Consider the following 19015-nt stretch of genomic DNA (forward strand, 5'->3'; position numbering starts at 1 on the left):
GTGTTTCATACTGAAATAATAGATTTTTGTCTTGTATAATAAATAAATTTGATTCATATGTTTATAAAGATTCTGAAGAAATCGGATAAAAATTGTAAATTAAAATTTTTCTTTAATATCAAGATAGAGGAGTAAATTTGACGATTGATTTAGTGACGGTACTTTGAGTACTAGAGTTGTAAACAATAAATAAGTAATAATAATAAATTAAAAAAAAAATAATTAAATTAATTCAAGATAACCAAAAGAAAATGAAAATACACTTCCTTGTTCATATTTTTATTTTCATAAATTTGGGTTTAGTTATTTCTGATGAGCTCACATTCGATATCCAAAGGGCTATGGATTTTTTATTCTACTAGAAGGTCTCTTACTGTCCATCCTAATCTATTGAACAATGGAACTGTGGTACTATTTGTAAATTTCATGATGATATGAAAGATGTAAGAGTTTTAACTAATACCACTAATGCTGCTTAAGGTTATATTGGATATCACAATAATTACATCGTCATCGCATTCAGAGGGACATAATTAAATAAAAACTGGCTAAATAACTTCGATTTTATCAAAGTTGATTATCCTAAATGTTAAAAGTGTACTATACATAGAGGCTTTTTTAGAACCTTTACTGATTTGAGTGATCAATTGTTTAAAAATCTTTAAGAGATGTTAATCAAATATCCTAATTCTTAAATAATAATTACAGGTCATTCATTAGGAGGGGCCGTTGCTACAATAGCAGCTGTCGAAATTTAAGATTACTTATTACAATAAAATAAAAATGATCTCATATCTGAGTTTTATACCTTTGGATAACCCAGAGTTGGAAACTAAGAATTTGTTGATTATTTTAATTCAATTTTTCCTTTTGCTTTGAGAATAGTTAATAATAAAGATATAGTTGTGCGTCTTCCTATGAGAATCTTTGGATATTCCCATATAGGTACTGAAATTTGGTTTGATTAAGAAAATAACTATACTATTTGCTCATTCTAAAGTGAAGATCCAAATTGCTCTGTAAAATTCAATACAGGAAGTACTTCTGATCATGTAAAGTACCTAGATAATAGTACTAGTTGTACTGAATTTGATATGCAGTAAAATCCATAGTGCTATATTAATGGAGAAAACATATGTCCTCATTTATCTGATAATTAAGTCATAGAAAAAATGCTTCTAAAATAAGAAATACCAATCTATGACTCTCCACAAATTTAAACAAGCATTTAATGATCAATTTTCCACTTATCTATCAAAAATTTATATTCATTTCTACTTTATATTTATTTATATACTTTGTATCAATCCATTTTAAATAAATTGTTAGCTGTTAAATTTTAATTTATTTTTATTATAAATTATTAGTGAAAAAACTTCTCATCTCAATTTTTTTATCTTTAATGATTGTTTTTTAATGCTCTAATAATTTTTTCTATTATTTTGATTAAATTTATCTTGCGCTGAGTTATAATTTTATATAATAAATTTTTAAAGTAAAATTTTTTTGATAGAAATATGTATCAAGAAAATAAAAAAATTGTAAATTAAAACTTCAGATAAATAATATCAAAAAAATAAAAATATTAAAAGATTGTTTTTAAAATTACAATTACTATAGAAGAATTGCCATTACTTTATTATCAAGAAAACCTACAATAAAACTATTTAATTTTAATATTTTTTTAAAAAAATTAATTAATACAAAAAACAAAAACTTTTTTTAAATTAATTTTTAATTTTTATTAATGCTACAAATTAATTATCGATTTTAAGTTATTCTTTTAAATTTATTTTATTTTTTTTTGTTTTGTTAAATAATTTAAAATTTATTTAATTTACAAAATACAAAAGTGTAAATTTTTCAACACACATAAAGATAGATAATCAATATTTTGAAAAAGTTATCATTTTATTTTAATTAAGAAAAAAAATCATATTAGTGTGAAGAAAGAAAGAAAAAAATGGTAACCTCTAAGACTATTTTTGATGAGTTAGTTGATTTTTTTATATCTTAGGAGTTTTTTTTTACACATTACGTAAGATCATTCAAATATAATTACACAGTTTGATTTTTAGGACTACAATTTTTTTTAATACAAAATACTTTTTTATCTTGGTTATCATAACTGCTACAGAATTAGGCACAAATTTTTAAAGATTTGGCTTCAGCAATACAGTCAGTATCACCTTCCTTACATATTTTTTAACTATTTTACATATCAAATAAATAACTTAGACAGCTCTCTGAATTTATTTAAGGGCTTAGAGGGTCATAAGTAGTACTTGATTTTAAACATTCTACCACATCATAATAATAATTTTTCACTGAAATGTTACTCGGTTTGCACTTTTAAATAGTACAAATCGTATTAGCGTATTAATCTTAGCTGTTTTAATTAGCACATTATTATGTACACTTATTAAATGTACTAAGCTCAAGATAGCAATAAGAATTATCTTTTTCACAAACTTATTTATTCTTAAGTTCTATTATACACTAAGGATCTTGATTAATTGCATTTGCAGTCAAAGTGAAGATAGCAAATAAAATGACAATTAACTTCATTTCCAAAATTTATTTATCATTTAATTTATCATATTATTTTTAATTTTAGTAAATAAGATAGATAATTTAAAAGCTTTATTGAATCAGATATTGTTACAAAAATCTGATCCCTTATATGGATCATTAGGTCTATTAAATAATCTAATTAAATCTAAATTTATTTTTTAAAATTCACTGAAAGAATTAATAATGAAATATATTTTTATCCAAAAAGGACTTAAAAATTAAGGTAATAAAGTAAAAATTGTAAGAATATCTTTTAATAATTTAAAATTATTAATTTTATTGATTTTATAGAAGTATTTTGATATAAATTATTCCATTTTTATTTAATGTTTTAATAAAATCAATCAAACAATTAAAACATAAGAGTAAAAAACTCATCTTAAATTAATTTGAATATTATTTTGATTCTTATTAATTAAAATATAGACAGATTCCTCATTTTTAATTATTTGATCTTTCTCAACTTTTTTAGATTCTTCTTTAATATGAAGTATTTTTATCTTAATAGGAATCAAAAACTTATCAGAAAATGAATAAAATATAATTTTAATTTTAGATTTGATAAAATTAAGTGTTTTCTGTCTGATTAGGAATTTTATTGTGTATTAAAAATAAGATAGCATTTGCTCAAATAACAAATAAAAAATGAAAAGTAATTTAATTCAATAATTTTTGTTTTATATGTTTATCATTTTAATGTATTTTTATGAATTTTTTTATTAGGATTTTATAAAATAACCATTTTAATATTAGAACTTGGTGGTTTCTATTGAAGAAATTAGATTATTTTAAAATTATTGAATTTTTAGGTAAAAATATAAATATATTTTTGATATTAAACTAAATAAACTTTTCTGGTCAGAGAATAAAATTAAATAGATAAAAAATTGCTTAAAAAAATAAAAAAATCATATTATATTACTTTTTCCTAAGTTAATAACCACATCTGTTCAAATTGTTTGAAAATTTAGCGGTAGTTCAGCTAATTTTGTGTGTTTTATCAATTTTAACTGAAATGAGGTTCAAATTTTTAGGAATTATTGTGAGTAAAAATAAATTATTTCTTATTGAAAAGAACTATTTGAAAATTTTAATTTTATTAAAAAAATTTGCATTTTATCATTTTTTCAAAAATTTAGTTTAGAAAAAATTTTTTTTCAATTTATAAGGAATATCATTTATTGAAAATATTTTTTGGGTGATTTAATCTGGTCTAACATTACAAGTTCAAATATTACTAATAGACTTTTTTATTTTTTATTATTAAAGACAGTTTATTCAATAAAAAACAATAAATGGAAAATCAAATAGTAATATTTTGAATGGATTTTATTTTCTGAAAATAAAATTTGCTTTCTAAATTTTTAATTATAAATAGAAATAAAAATATTAAAATTTACAAATAAAATGTTTGAGCTTTTAATTTTTCTATGATTCAACCATATTTGAGAGTAAAACAAATAAATTAAATGGTTTAATCTTTAATTTTATTTAAAAAGTTATTATTTACAATGGTTAAAAAAATATTTTGGTATAAAATTATTTATTTAATTTTAAATAAAATACTCATTAATAAATACATAATATTTTGACTGCATAGATAATCATTCTTTTAAAAAAGTTATTGTAATAAAATACTAAAATATATTTGAGTTGTTAAGATATATATAAAAAATTATTATTATTTTTATAATTTTGATCAAATCACATAAGAATGAATAAGGAAATGAACAAAATGGTAATCTGTAATGCAATTATAGATGAATTGGTTGTTGAACCTCTTGAGTTGGTACTTGATTAACATTTTAAAAGGTCATTCAAAAATGATTGTACAATTTCATTTTTAGAACTGCAAGTATTTTTAACACAAGATAATCTTTAATCGTACCCATTTTAGCTCTTACAGGTTTAATAACAATCTTTTAAAGATTTAGCTGCAGCAATACAGTCAGTATCACCTTACTTACATATAGTTTAAGAGGTTTCCATATTATTTAAGTAAGTTAGGCAATTTTCTGAGTTTATCTCAGGGCTTTTAGGGTCATAAACAGTACTTGATTATAAGCATTCCACCACATCCCAATAAAAAGGTATCACTGTAGCGTTACTTGATTTACAATTATTAATAACACAAAGTGTATTAGCATATTAATCTTAACTGTTTTAATCAGCACATTATTATATACACTTATTAAAGTTACCAAGCTACAGAGAACATAAAGAATCGTTTTCTTTGCAAACTTATTTATTTTTAAGGTCTACAAGACATTAGGGATCTTGATTAGTTGCGTTTACAACCAAAGCAAAGATAGCAAATAAAAAGATGATTAATTTCATTTTCAAAATTTATTTTTTTCTCAATTTATTTTTGAATTTATTTTATTTGATTATAATAATAAGTAAGATTGAGTTTTTAATATTTTAATTGACCAAATAGTCTTATAAAAATCTGATGCCTTATCTGTCTGATTAGGTGTGTTTGATTATCTAATTTGATGTAAATTTGTTATCAAAAATAAAAGAAAGAAAATTTAAAAGTATCTTTATAAAAATTTTCTCAAAAATTAATAAGCCTGATAGAAATAATAGTAAAAATGTATTTTGGTTTGTTAAATTAATTGTATTTATTTATTCAAATAGTATAAGCTTAAATAATTAATTATATTAACTCAAAATTATATTTAATTGTTAATGAATAGAGAAAAGTTATTATAAATATTTCTTAAATCATATTATTACAAAATTAAGATAGAAATTTTTAATTAATATAAAATTTATCAGAAAATGAAAAGATATAATTACTGTCTTAGATTTTATAAAAATAAATTCATACTACCTGATCAGAGATTTCATTTTATATTAAAAATAGTAAATTTGTGTTTTCTGTTAAATAAATTTTGTTTTCTGAACATTATTGACTTAATTAGAAAAGATATAAATTTACTTCTGATGTAATATTGTATTTAAATAAGATACTTTTTTCTGTTCGGATAGATTAAGAAAAATATAAAAAAAGAATATTTATTATTTGTAAAATAAGTAAATAGGAAATAAAAATTATCACATTGATCAATTTAAATGTAAAATTTTAATGTAAACATGTATTAACAAATTAAATGAAAAAATTCAGTTATTTTAATAATTTAATTCAAATTAAGTTAAATAAATATTTTTAAGTTTTTTAGTAAAATTTTATGTTTTTATAATCTTTTGTTCTTTTAAAATTCCATGCATTTTATTAATAAACTAATTAATATTTAATATTAAATTAAATTCAAAAAATAAAAATTAATTTAGAAGAGCTTAATAAGGCTATTAAATAATATATTCAGAATAAAGAGATCAAGTGTATTACAAAATATATCACTACTGCTTACTTCTTAATGATAGAATTACCTGAAAGATATAAAACCTTCAATATTTAAAATTGTATAAATACATTTAGGAATATTTATATTTGAAAAAAAAATATTTTACATTTTAGTAAATACTAAGAAGATAATTAATTTATTAAAATAAATAAGATTTTTGAGTATTTTGTTTGCTTATCTGATTCAAAATAATTAAAATTTTTATTTTAAATTAAAATTATTTGTTTTACTATTTAAAATAAATATCTTTAACACTTAATATATTAAAGTAGGATGGATCAATATAAGAGGAAAATAATTTATTGAAGCTTTTATTGTAAAGTACAAGGTTCCAACTCTAAATAATAGTCTCCCTAAAATTTTTTATTTTTAGTTACTTTCATATTTTAATTTAAAAATCTTATTTAAATTTTATGTTGCCAAATATATTTTAATTTGATTTTTGTTTAAATATACATCAATTCACATTAAATTGCAATAATTTTATTTATTTTAATTTACTTTATTTCACTTCAAAACTTATCTTTATATCATCTCTTTTTCAATTAAAATTTTATTTGGTATTTGTAGAAGTTTGTTGGTCACATAAAAGTTAGACCTTACAAGAAGCAAAAAGTTAACTTAAAATTTTGCAAACTATTAAGGAGAAGTGAAAAAGTCAAAAATTAAGGGGAAAGGGTGAAAAATAAAGGTTACTAAGACCAAGTTAAAGTTAAAAAATCTATTTTTAAATAAATTTCTTGTCAGCAGAATATTTACATACAAAAGAAGCTATTGCCATAATATATTCAGAATAACTCGAAAGTCGAAGAAAATGAAAATATTACGAATTTGTTGAGCTCTTTAAATAACTTTTTTTCTTCTTTTTCTGCCATTTTCTATTAGTATAAATTGTATGTTTCTGGTATCTAAATTATTTTTAAATAAACTGGATATTCAAACTAATTTTTATATTATTTCTCTTTAAAATATTTTTTTATACTATTTAATAAAATTATATTGAACTAATTTTTTGTATTCAGATTATTTGCTTTTAGTTAACCATTAATAAGAGCACAGTTATTTATTTATTTTAAAAAAATAAAATATTTTTATATACTACATACAAATACTTATTTAGATTATAATTTTACAAATTAAAATATTTGTTTGAATCACAATAAAATAATTTAATATTCTTGACATTGATATATTTTTACTAAATTTAATTAAATTCTTTTAAAAAAAGAATATTCGTTCAATTATGGTTAATATTATAGAAGAAACCTTTTTTGCTCATCAGTTCATCATATTTACCTTATTCCACAATTTTTCCTTCTTGCAAAACAAAGATAACATCTGAATCTTTGATAGTGTTAATCCTGTGAGCAATTGTTATACTTGTTTTATTTTTTAAAATTTCTACAAGAGCTTATTACAAAATTGCTTCATTATCTTGATCTAGTGCGCTTGTGGCTTCATCGAGTAGCATTATTTTAGGATTTTTTAAAATAGCTCTTGCAACTGCAACTCTTTGTTTTTAACCACCACTTATTTAGCTACCTTTGATACCTACTTTTCTATCAAATCCAGAAGCTGAAATTTGGGTTTAGTCTCCGTTTTGCAAATCTTCTTACCTCTTCTCATTTCCCTCTATAAAGTGGATAGCATTAGCTTATATTGCTGCCCTACGTATATCATCAAAAGTAGCATCTGATGTGTTATATTTAATGTTTTCTTTAAATGAATCATCAAAAAGGATGGGATCCTAAAATACTACTCCAAAATTAGATCTAAGAGAGGATATGTCATATTATCTGATATCAACTCCATCAATTGTAATTTGACCAGTAAAGTCATCATAAAATCTAAGTAGGATTTAAATAATTGTTGACTTGCCGCAGCCACTTGGGCCAACAAATGCTATATGCTATCCTTGATTAATTTTGAAAGAAAGATTTTTAAAGACAGGAGTGTCGCGAGTTGGGTATTAGAAAGTAACATTATCAAAAACAATTTAACCATGTGATGTTAATTTTAAGGATTGAGGAGAGTAAACTCTTTAATGAAATTAAATTTCATCTTCAGAGTCAAGTATTTTAAAAATATTTCTTGCAGAAGCTTTTGCAGCTGTAACATCTCCAACGAAGGCATTGTTATTTCCCATACCAAATCCAGCAAACAAAATACAAAACATTGAGACGTACATTTCTTTAATGGATACGCCGTAATCTCTCACAAAGTAGGCAGATACATAAAATATGAGTGCATAAATTCCAAACATACAGAATTAAGAAATGCCAAACATTAACCCTGAAATAATTGATTTCTTTTTCATTCCTTAAGCAGGATTTTAAAGTTGTTAATCCATCATTTCCATAATTTTTAATTCATTAGCAAAAGAAGCCACAGTTCTTATATTAGTAACTGCGTCTGTTACAATATTTCCACTTCCTTTGTAAGCCTATTATATAAAATAAAATTACTAATTACTTTTAATTATTTTAAAAAGATGTTTACTTTATCTGTTTAGTCACTGAATCCTTCAGTAAATTTAACTTATAAAGCTCCAGCAATTATCATAGCAGGCATGCAGCCCAATCCTACTAAAGTTACTCTCCATGAAAAGACAAAGGCAATTATCAAACCTGAAAGCAAAGTACTTAGATTTTGAAATTATATAGATATTACATTAGTTGTTAGGATATTTATAATTTAGCAATCTGAAGAGAGCTTGGAAGATAAAGTGCCAGGAGTGTTAGAAGCTTCATCAAACCAAGCACAAGGCATTCTCAGCATCTTTTTGAAAGTTTCTTGACGAAGTCTTAGAGTAAGACCTTCTCCAACTCTGTTGAAAAGATGTAATTGTACTGTATATAAGATTAAAGATCCAATAGCTAAAAGTAAGAAGTAAAGAGAAAGACGATTAACTTCATCTATAAAATCATTTTCTTAAGGCTAAGAGAGAGTTGATATGAAGTTACCTAAAATAAGCCCAGCCAATGGAAACAGTATACCGGAGGCCAGCGTTATTACTAAAGCAAAAATAAGCCATTTTTATTCTGGTTAATTCATTTTTAGCAATCTTGAAGCAAAGGCTTTATCTTCTTTCTCTTCTTTCTTTTTTTATTCTTTCTTTTATTGTGCAATCTGTTCATCAGTTAGTTCAATTTCCTCAGCTTTTTCTTCGTTTTTCATTTCGATTATGCATTGATCATTTTTATTCACAGGCTGTGATTTATTGAAACTTGCTCTTAAAGGTAAGTTATTTTCATTCATTTTACTTGATTATTTTCTTACAATTTAGATTTCTTGTAATTCGCCATTTTAATTATTTTCATCATGGAAAACTTAATTTTTTGCTAAACCTGCAAATTTGCCATTAGGTTTGTTGATCAACTCTTAGAAGCTTCCTTATTCTATAATTTAACCTTCATCAATAACAAATATGTGATTGGAATTTTTAACAGTCATTAATCTATGAGCTATAACAATTGTAGTTCTTCCATTCGAAACATGATCAAGAGTTTCTTATATTTCTCTTTCATTTTTTCTGTCTAAAGCACTAGTAGCTTCATCAAGCAAGAGAATCTTGGGATTTTTTAAAATAGCTCTTGCTATACATATTCTTTACTTTTAACCTCCTGATAATTGATTTCCTGCGTTTCCTACATAAGTGTCAAGACCTTTTTCAAGCTTTTATACAAACTCCCAAGCATTGGCTTACTTAAGAGATTCAATCATTTCAGACTCAGTAGCATCTAAGTTACCAAATTATAAATTTTCTCTTACAGTAGCAGCAAATAATACTGGTTCTTAACCAACATATCTTTTATTTTATAAATTAATTGTAAACAATTATTTTAATAAAGTTAATTTACCCTATCTGGTTTCTCATCCACTTCAAGCTTAATTCTTTAACGTTAATACCATCTAAATAAACTTCACCTTCTTGAGGATCATAAAATCTTTCAATTAATTACATAATTGTCGATTTTCCGCAACCTGACTCACCAACAAGAGCAGTCTTTTGATTTGGTTAGACTTAGAAAGATATATTTTTTAAAGTCTTTACATCTGACTTAGTAGGATAAGAGAAAGAAACATTCTTGAATTCAAATTTTCCAAGTAAATTAGAAATTTTTTTGGCATTAGGAATATCCTTAATTAAGGGAACTCTATCGAGAACAGCAAATACTTCTACAGCTGCTTGCTATCCTTTCATAAAATCTTTAATGCAAGGAGTAGCTTAGCCAAGAGAAAAACCACCAGTTAGAATTGAGAAAAAGCAAACCATTACATCACCACTAGTATAAGCGCGATCATAAATAGAATTTTCGGTTTCGTTATTTATGAGCTTGCCTCCATACCAAAAGCTCAAAGAGTATGCTAAAAACATGCAACAAAAAGTGATACCTATTTGCAATTAAAATAGAAAAATTATAATTTTAATTTAGATAAAGATTTTAAAATTAAATAAAACTAAAGAAATGATTTATTAATAGTATTATTACCTACTCCTAATCCAGTAACCATACTGAATTTTACATTAGTCTTGTAAGCCTAAATAATTTTTTAGGAGTAATTTTTTAGCTCATAATCTTCTCCATTCAAGCTCTTAATAGTTTTTACAGCGTTGAGTGCTTATTCTGCTACTCCACCTGCAGAGGTATAGGCCTATTAACTGACTTATTCAGCTTTTTTCATAACTACTGCAACAATCATACCACCTGCAAAGATAATTGGAATAGTAGCAGAAACTACTAAACTCATAAGCCATCCCCTAAGATAAGCAACAATGAAACCTCCAAAAAACATTGAAATAGTAGTAATAAATGTAGCAACTTTATCACTTATTGCACCTTATTTTATTTAAATGCATATTAAAATCCTTTCAAATGAAAAAATTACATTAAAATTTTAATAAATAAATTACCTTGTATTGCAAAACATTCAGTAGCTATTTTAGTTGCAAGCTAGTTAGGATTATTTTTATCAAACCATCCTATTTCTTGCTTCAATATAGCTTAAAAGTAATACTTTCTGTAGCAAATTGCTTGCTTTTCTCCTGTGTACTACCAACAAGCTATTTAAATCTAAATTTAAAATTTTTGAAAATTAATAAAATAAATAAAATTTATGTTTTTTATTTTACCGCGCTTACAGCCAAAGAAAGAGCTCCAATAATTGCAAACCACATAGCTTAAACAGAAGCATTATGGATTAAACCGTCAAATCCAGAAGTTGGGCTAAATTAATCAACCATTTAACCAAAAATAAATGACCAAGCAGGAAATGAAAAACCATTGATAACTGCTGCTATCGCACCCGTAATCATAAGGCATTTATCTGTAAAAGTGGCAAACCTAAATAGTGAAAAGTATGGTACTTTTGGTTTTTCCTCTTCTTTCTTTTTATCTTTCTAAGAATCTTATACTAATTCTTATTTAGTATGTTAGTCTGACATTATTATTTTAAAAGAATTTATTTAAAAGTTTTAGATATTTTATTTAAGATTTTATTAATTATAATATTTATTATGGCTTAGTAAAAGGTTTTTAAAGTTATAGAATAAATATATTATTAATTGATTTATTACAAACAACATAAGGCTATTTTTTAATTTGCGAGTGTAAATTTTTTTTTAATCTTGAAGATTCTGATAAATTCATTATAAAAGAAAAAAATTATGGATTGCAAAGAATTTAATAAAGGCTAACAAATTCTGATATTGATAAAGTAATTGTAAAGTTTTTTGTTAAGTCTGATGAAATATAATTAAATTGTTAATTAAAAGAAGTAATAGAATGGCAATTCAATATATTGAATCACTTACTAATTTATATAGAATTAAACTATCTATAAATAAATATACCTTATTCATTACTTGTTAAGAATTTTTTTGTGTATGATAATATTACTTAAATTTAAACTATTTCATTTAGAATTAATTATTTTTCTATGAAACAAAAATTCCATTTTGCAAATGGAAAATTTATTTTTTTATTCATCAGAGGATTATTATTCATATTCATATTTACAGCATTAAAATACAAAACTTGACTTTAGCTTCATTAATTATTGAGATTATGTCAATGAAAGAAAATAGTATTCTTCAATACTTTTCTCAGATTTTAAATATGCTAAAATATTATTCACTCTAATTAAAATAATTAAAAGAAGATAAATAAAATATCAAAATTTTTAATCAGCTAGTCATCATTTTTTGAATAAAACTTTTTATTTTAAAATCAACATTATGTATTTTTTACTATATTTTCTTTGTTAAACATTCAATTTTAAATTCTAATTTAAAATATTTAGCATAGTTATTCTCACATAATTTTAATTATATAATTAATATATGAACAAATTCATAATAAATTTAATATTTAAAATAAGATTTAAGATTGTGAAAATCTAATTTAAATTCTTCAATTTATGTATAGAATAAAATTATGTTATTTTTTTATAATTTTTAAATATAATATAATGTAATTATCATATTCTAATACATTATTATAACTCAGTACAATTAAATTCATTAATTTATAAATATCTTTTAAAATCTAAAATAAACAATAGAAAAATATTATTTTATAAATAAATAAATTGCTTTTAGCCACTCTTTTAAATAAGTTTACAAAACTTACTCAAGTAAATTTTTGTAAAGATAAATTCAATAAATTGTGATCTGTACTTTATGATAGATAAAAAAGAGATTAAGCATACAGAGAAACTTCTTATACATAAAAAAATAAATTTGCGAATAAATCAATCAATCTATCTATCTTCAATTTTAATTTATGAAAATAATTAAGATATTATCAAATGAATTTGAGTAATGTTTTAGATTTGAATTTTATTCACAAATTTTAGAAACTTCTATTGTTAATTTTCTTTTTTAAAAAAAGAAATATCTAGAAGTTGTTTCAATTTTAAAATAAAAATTGTTAGGAAAATATTTGGAATAATCTCAATTATTTTATTTTAATTTATAAAATATATTAATCTTTTAAAAAACAGAAGTTAGTTTTATTTAAGTGTTCCATGAATAAAATCCTTATTAAAATATTGATTCATTATCTATTTTTGAGGTTACAAATTTTAAATTTGATTAATTTGTGTACCCATTTATTTTATTTTTTTATGGAATAACAAAGTAGCTATTTAACATTTAGAAAAATATTAAAATATTATAGTTTGTGAAATGATTTAAAATAATAACAAATATATCGATCAATAAAGTATCAGAAAATGAAAAAATATAATTTATTTGAATAGACAAAAAAATTATTTTGGAATAGAATATATAATACTTAATAAAAATAAAAAGATTTTTTTTTTCAAATAGAATTAGATATCTAAAGTCTTAAGAAGAGTAATAGATTATTTATTTATTTTATTAATTCAAAAACTTGAATTTTTGTTACAATTTTAATTAATTTTACTTTAAAAATATATAATTAAGGCGGCTGAAGAAATTATAATTTTATCAGCTTTAATCTATCTATATTAATTAAAAATTTCATATAGAAAATATTACAATATCTCTTAAAGCTAATTTAAATATATGAAAGATGCTTAAATATTAATAAAAATTGTTAATTACTTATTTAATAATTTAAAATTTTATATTATTAACCTTAAAGATAGATTTATTATTTTAAGTTTTGAGTATTTTATATTTTTAGATGCTTCAAAATAGAATATGTATTCTTAGTTATGAAAAAAAAAAATGTTAGTTTCTTAGTTAATAAAAAAAAAGAATTTTCTAGTTTTGAAATTTTATATTTTTTTATTTATTATTGAATAAAAATTATAAAGATTTTAAACATATAATATTAAAATAAATCTTAGTTATTTTAGCAAAATAAAAATTATTGATAATTTATTAAAACTTTAAATAATAAAAAAATTCAATCACACAAAACACAAAATGTTTATTTTTAGTGATTTGATTTTGGTCCTAGATATTATTTATAATGGTAATCGAAGAATAATAAATTGTATCCATTTATAAATATTTAAAATTTATTTAATTAATAATAGTCATTAATAAAAATATGACTATTATTTAGTTCTAAAAAAAAATAGCCATTAATTAAGTTTGTTAAATTTTAAAAGTATTTGATAATAATCTTTCAATTATAAAAAATTAAAACTAAATTAGTTAATTAATTAATTTATTTATTTATTTCAAATAGTGTTTCTTTTAAATATAAAATGACTGCAGACCCATCTTAAAAACTTGCAAAAATAGAAAAGCAACTTTTTGATTTAGCAAGTAAGAAGATTGAAAGTAAAAGCTTTCAAGATTCAATAGATTTACTTAGAATTTGTATTGACATAAACGAAAAAAAAGATTGTTATTTATATTCTTTAGGATTGTCGTAGTAGAATATTTATTTGATAGATGAGGCTATTCAATCTTTCAAAAAATGCTTGGAATTTAATCCTAAACATCAAAACGCATTGAATTAATTAGGATACGCTTACCACTAAAAGAAAATGATTAATGAATCTATTGCTTGCTACAAAAAAAATATAGAACTGCACCCAAATGATCACCTTTCTTACTATAATTTGGGACTTGCTTTGCATGATTCTGGTAAATTTTAGGAAGCTATTAGCTCTTATAATAAGGCTATTTAGCTTAAGCCTAATTATGAAATGTGCTATGAAGCTTTAGGAAACTTATAATAAGATATGGGGTTAATTCAAGAAGCCATTTTTTCGTATAATAAAATCCTTGAAGTGAATCCTAAATATGAAAACGGATACAACTGCCTTGCAAATATATATTATAAAATAGGAAAGGTAGATGAAGCAATATCTATTTTTAAATAATGCATAGAAGTCAATCCTAAGCATGAAAACACATATATAAATTTAGGACTTACCTATAAACGTAAAGGAATGTCTGAAGAAGCTCTCATTTTATTCAAAAGATGTTTAGAAATAAATTCAAGAAATGAAGTAGCTCACTACAATATAGGTTTGGAGTATATTCATTAAGGTAGAGTAGATGAAGCTATTCTTGTTTTCTTAAAATCCTTAGATTTGAATCCATCTTACGAAGAATGTTTAAATAGTCTAGCTAGCGCCTATGAAGAAAAAGGGATGATGGAAGATGCAATTGAAACTTATTAAAAATGCTTGTAACTTAATTAGAATAACGAAATAGCACTATACAACTTAGGTTTAATTTACAAATAACAATGTTAGTTTAGCTAATCTATTCTTTATTTCAAAAAATGTATTCAGATAAATCCTAAGGATCCTGATTACTATAACGGACTAGGAAATTCCTATAGATTAAATGGTTAGCTAGACGATTCTATTTAAACAATCTTAATATGTGTTAAATTAAACCCAAATGATGATTCCTATCATTACAATTTGGGTTTAGCGTACTACCAAAAAGGCTGCTTCCTTGAGGCTTCATAATACTTTAGTAAAAGCTTGGAAATAAATCCAAAAGACTCATAAACTCTTTATCATTATGGACTATGCTGTTATGAATTAGAATAATTAGATAAAGCTGTATCTGCTTTTGTGTAAAGCTTAGAATATGACCCTAAGAACGAAAATACTTACTATAACTTAGGTTAAGCATACTATGACTAAAATAAAATAGAAGAGTCTATTTAATGCTTCAAAATTTGTCTTGAAATTAACCCTAATAATTCGTTGTATTACAACAGCTTAGGTCTTTGCTTTTGCTAAAAAGGTTAGCTAGATGAAGGTATAGCCTGCTTTAAAAAGAGTCTTGATATCAATCCTAGTGATGAAAACACCCTAAACAATTTAGGTAATACCTATAGATTAAAAGGCAATATAGAGGATTCTATAAAATGTTATAAAGTATGCCTAGAAATTAATCCAAGAAATGATATTTGCCACTGTAATCTAGGAATTGCTTATTTTTAAAAGGGAATAATTGAAGGAGCTATACAATCTTATAAAAAATCTCTGGAAATAAACCCTAAAAACGAGTACTCTCTTTATTATTTAGGTCTAGCTTTTTATGAAAAAGGTAAATTTGATGATGCAATATTATCATATAGGTAATGTCTAGAATTAAATCCATAAGAAAATTTGCAAAATCAATTTATTGGCCATGAATATAGAGAAATAGGAAATCTCGATTAAGCCATTTAATCATACAAACAATTTCTGTAAACAAATTTTTAAAATTGAGTTTGAATCCCTTTCACAAAATTTTTATTAAAAAATATATTTGTATTCTTTCTTATTAATTTTTGCTTTTAAAATATATGTATTTATATTAAGAATCTCAAAAATTTTTATAATCAAAACATTTTGGATTTTTAGTTGAAAAATCTAAGAAATAAATTTTATTTAAGAGAAAGGAAAATTTTCATTTTTACAATTTTATTGATATTAGTTAAACTTATAATTTCACTCAATCTTTGCTAAAATATCTAAAAATAAATAATATACAAAGCATTTCTTGAAATGTATTTTTAAAATTGAGTTCAATAGTTAAATATAATTAAATAAATAAATATATTTATATTCTTTATTAATAATTATTGCTTTTATTTATTTAAACTATTAATTTCAAAAACATTTTACAGCCATAAGCCTTTAATTTTTTAGCTGATAAATCTAAAAAATAAATTTGATTTAAGAGAAAATAAAATTTTCTTTTTTTTATTTTATTGAAATACAAGTTAAAATCAATATTAAATATTATTTCACTATCTATTTTTGCTAAAATAATAAATTAACCAAAATATCTAAATCAGATGTTTATATTGTATGATTAACAAAATAAATAAATAATTGAAATAATTATATAGAATTTTTTTAGATTAATTAATATATTTAAACAATTATAAAATTGATTTAAAAACAAAGAAACAGAATCCTTATAAATATCTTGATTGCTAATTATTTGATATACAGTTAAATTAACATTTATCTTATTTAATTATTTATATTTTTCTATTAGTATTGATTTCTGTTTTTTATAAATATAAGTTAAACTTATTTTAAAAATACCATATTTTCTCTTGAATAATGAGGAAATAAATTTTCATTCTTGATTTTTTTCCTCCTTTTCTCCTCATAATCAAAAACTCATCTTTATACTATTGTCACTTTTATTCAATAGGAACTATAGTATCTCAATAAAATTATTATATTTTAAGCTTATCAAAATTAATTTTTTAATAATCAATTATTTTTTGAAATGACATAGAATAAATTTAGCAACTGAAAAAGCAGACTTATTATTATAAAAGACAAATATATAAATATAGTTTTTAACTATTTGATACACTTAGATTAGCCTTTAGTATTTATATGATTTAATAATTTAAAATAATTTTTGAATTAATAAAAAAATAATTATTTCTCAGTTTTATAATTGTTTCTATTTTTTAATGAATTTTGAAACAAACATTCCTCCACTTTTACTAACAAAAGGATCAAATCTTACAGTATTTTAAATAAATCCAGGTTTACATGCAGGCATGTTAGAAACATCATTGTTGAAAGGATGAATTGACTCAACTTAGTCTTTAAATTCGTTGAGAAACCATTCAACAACATCTTCGTTTTAGTTTCTTGCAAAGCTGCAAGTGCTATAGACTATATAGCCTCCCTCTTTACATAATTTAAAACCGTTTGTCAATAATTTTTTCTGTAAATCAACAATATTTTATAATTTTATTGGATCTAAAACTCTTTCTTAGAAATCTTCCATACTCCATTCGTTTTTTTTAACCTTTTTTTAGGTGTATATATTACTATTATTCTTTTCTATCTACTTTTTTCTACGCTTTAACTCCCTATTGCTTATCTTTTTTTCAGTTCCCTATTTTTTATCTTTTTATAATTGAGGAACCTTTTAATTTTCTTTTATCTGAGAGTCTAAAGTGTCTACACTTTGATTAGTTTCTTCTTAATTGCATGTATTATTCTATTCTACTTATTTATCAGCAGTTTAATTTAAAGATTCAACTTAATCATCATCTAACTAACATGAAGGATTTTCTGCATCTTTGTTATTACTACTTTTGAAATCTAAATTATTTTATTTTTTATCTAAATTCTACTCATTATTATCAATAGTTTCTTTTGCATTATTTTGCATATCTTCAATCACGGCTTTTTGATTTTTAATAAACTTTGCTAAGTGTTTGAGAGAACCATCATGAGTACACTCTGCATCAACTAAAACTCTATCAAATTAACTCTCTTTATTATATGTCGTACCATCTGCAAGTTCTAATTTTATGATATGATCAAGCTTATACTTCTTAACAATACTTCTGCAAGTATTTAATCTGGTTTCATTGATATCAACACCAAAAGCCTTTCCTTCAGCCCCGATTATATCAGCAATATTACAAAGTTTCATACCTGGGCAACAGCAGAGGTCCAAAACTTTTTCACCTTTTTAAGGGTCTAAGGATTTAATTACAGCAGCAGAGCTAAGATCTATACCATAAAGCAATCCTTAACTATAATATTTGCTATTTACGATTTTAACATTTTCTGGAATCGAGTAAAAATTGCACAAATAGTCTATTTTCTAAACATCATCTGTACCTAAATCTTTTTTAAGTTCCTCAATAGAAACTTTGATATCTGGTTTTAATCTAATGTACCTAGGAAAGTTTTCAATTTCTTAAAAGTATTCTAGATTAATGTTATTATCTTTCAGAAACTAAGTGAAAGTAGAAGGTAACAAATCTAAAATGTTTTTATTCTTTTGTTCTTTGTCTTATTCTTCATTTTTTTATTCATTTTAAACTAAACTATTTTCTGATGTTCTCTATGAAGGATCCATTTAACAAACCAAAGTAAGTAATGTAAAAAATATGCTAAATGTACTTGGTAAAATTTTAAATTATTACTGAAAATCTTAATAATTCTAATTAATTAATTAATCTATAAAATATAAATTTATATGCTTTTTTGTTTATATTAAACTCTTAAATACTTAATTAACATGAAAGCATTAATGAGATATGTAGAATATTCATAATTAAAAAACATTAACTCTTTGATCAAATTAAAGTAGGAAGTTGCTAGTGCTTTAATCTAGCTCATCT

The 19015-nt window shown here is 22.6% G+C and overlaps 6 protein-coding genes across 6 annotated transcripts; 2 read left to right on the top strand and 4 right to left on the bottom strand. All coding sequences in view use genetic code 6, as the record gives it.

The window, feature by feature from the left end:
- Window positions 1–251: 251 nt before the first annotated feature.
- Window positions 252–1235, top strand: TTHERM_00685870 (lipase family protein; the record flags this gene model as incomplete). Its single annotated transcript, XM_001025189.1, has 1 exon — window positions 252–1235. The coding sequence occupies one exon, from the start codon at window positions 252–254 to the stop codon at window positions 1233–1235; it is 984 nt and encodes a 327-aa protein (XP_001025189.1).
- A 628-nt stretch (window positions 1236–1863) lies between these two features.
- TTHERM_00685880 (hypothetical protein) lies at window positions 1864–2568 on the bottom strand (the record flags this gene model as incomplete). Its single annotated transcript, XM_001025190.1, has 1 exon — window positions 1864–2568. The coding sequence occupies one exon, from the start codon at window positions 2566–2568 to the stop codon at window positions 1864–1866; it is 705 nt and encodes a 234-aa protein (XP_001025190.1).
- Window positions 2569–4278: 1710 nt separating this feature from the next.
- TTHERM_00685890 (hypothetical protein) lies at window positions 4279–4911 on the bottom strand (the record flags this gene model as incomplete). The annotated part of the gene is made up of 1 exon (XM_001025191.1): window positions 4279–4911. One exon carries the CDS (start codon window positions 4909–4911, stop codon window positions 4279–4281), a length of 633 nt encoding a protein of 210 aa, XP_001025191.1.
- A 2271-nt stretch (window positions 4912–7182) lies between these two features.
- On the bottom strand, window positions 7183–11391 carry TTHERM_00685900 (multidrug resistance protein-like transporter family ABC domain protein; the record flags this gene model as incomplete). The annotated part of the gene is made up of 6 exons (XM_001025192.2): window positions 7183–8388; window positions 8445–9753; window positions 9806–10340; window positions 10439–10786; window positions 10861–11020; window positions 11080–11391. The coding sequence occupies 6 exons, from the start codon at window positions 11389–11391 to the stop codon at window positions 7183–7185; spliced, it is 3870 nt and encodes a 1289-aa protein (XP_001025192.2).
- Window positions 11392–14150: 2759 nt separating this feature from the next.
- TTHERM_00685910 (tetratricopeptide repeat protein) lies at window positions 14151–16127 on the top strand (the record flags this gene model as incomplete). The annotated part of the gene is made up of 1 exon (XM_001025193.1): window positions 14151–16127. The coding sequence occupies one exon, from the start codon at window positions 14151–14153 to the stop codon at window positions 16125–16127; it is 1977 nt and encodes a 658-aa protein (XP_001025193.1).
- A 1183-nt stretch (window positions 16128–17310) lies between these two features.
- On the bottom strand, window positions 17311–18750 carry TTHERM_00685920 (NOL1/NOP2/sun family protein; the record flags this gene model as incomplete). The annotated part of the gene is made up of 1 exon (XM_001025194.1): window positions 17311–18750. The coding sequence occupies one exon, from the start codon at window positions 18748–18750 to the stop codon at window positions 17311–17313; it is 1440 nt and encodes a 479-aa protein (XP_001025194.1).
- Window positions 18751–19015: the final 265 nt, after the last annotated feature.

This window comes from Tetrahymena thermophila (genome assembly GCF_000189635.1).
Source record: "Tetrahymena thermophila SB210 genomic scaffold scf_8254365, whole genome shotgun sequence".
Lineage (NCBI taxonomy): Eukaryota > Ciliophora > Oligohymenophorea > Hymenostomatida > Tetrahymenidae > Tetrahymena > Tetrahymena thermophila.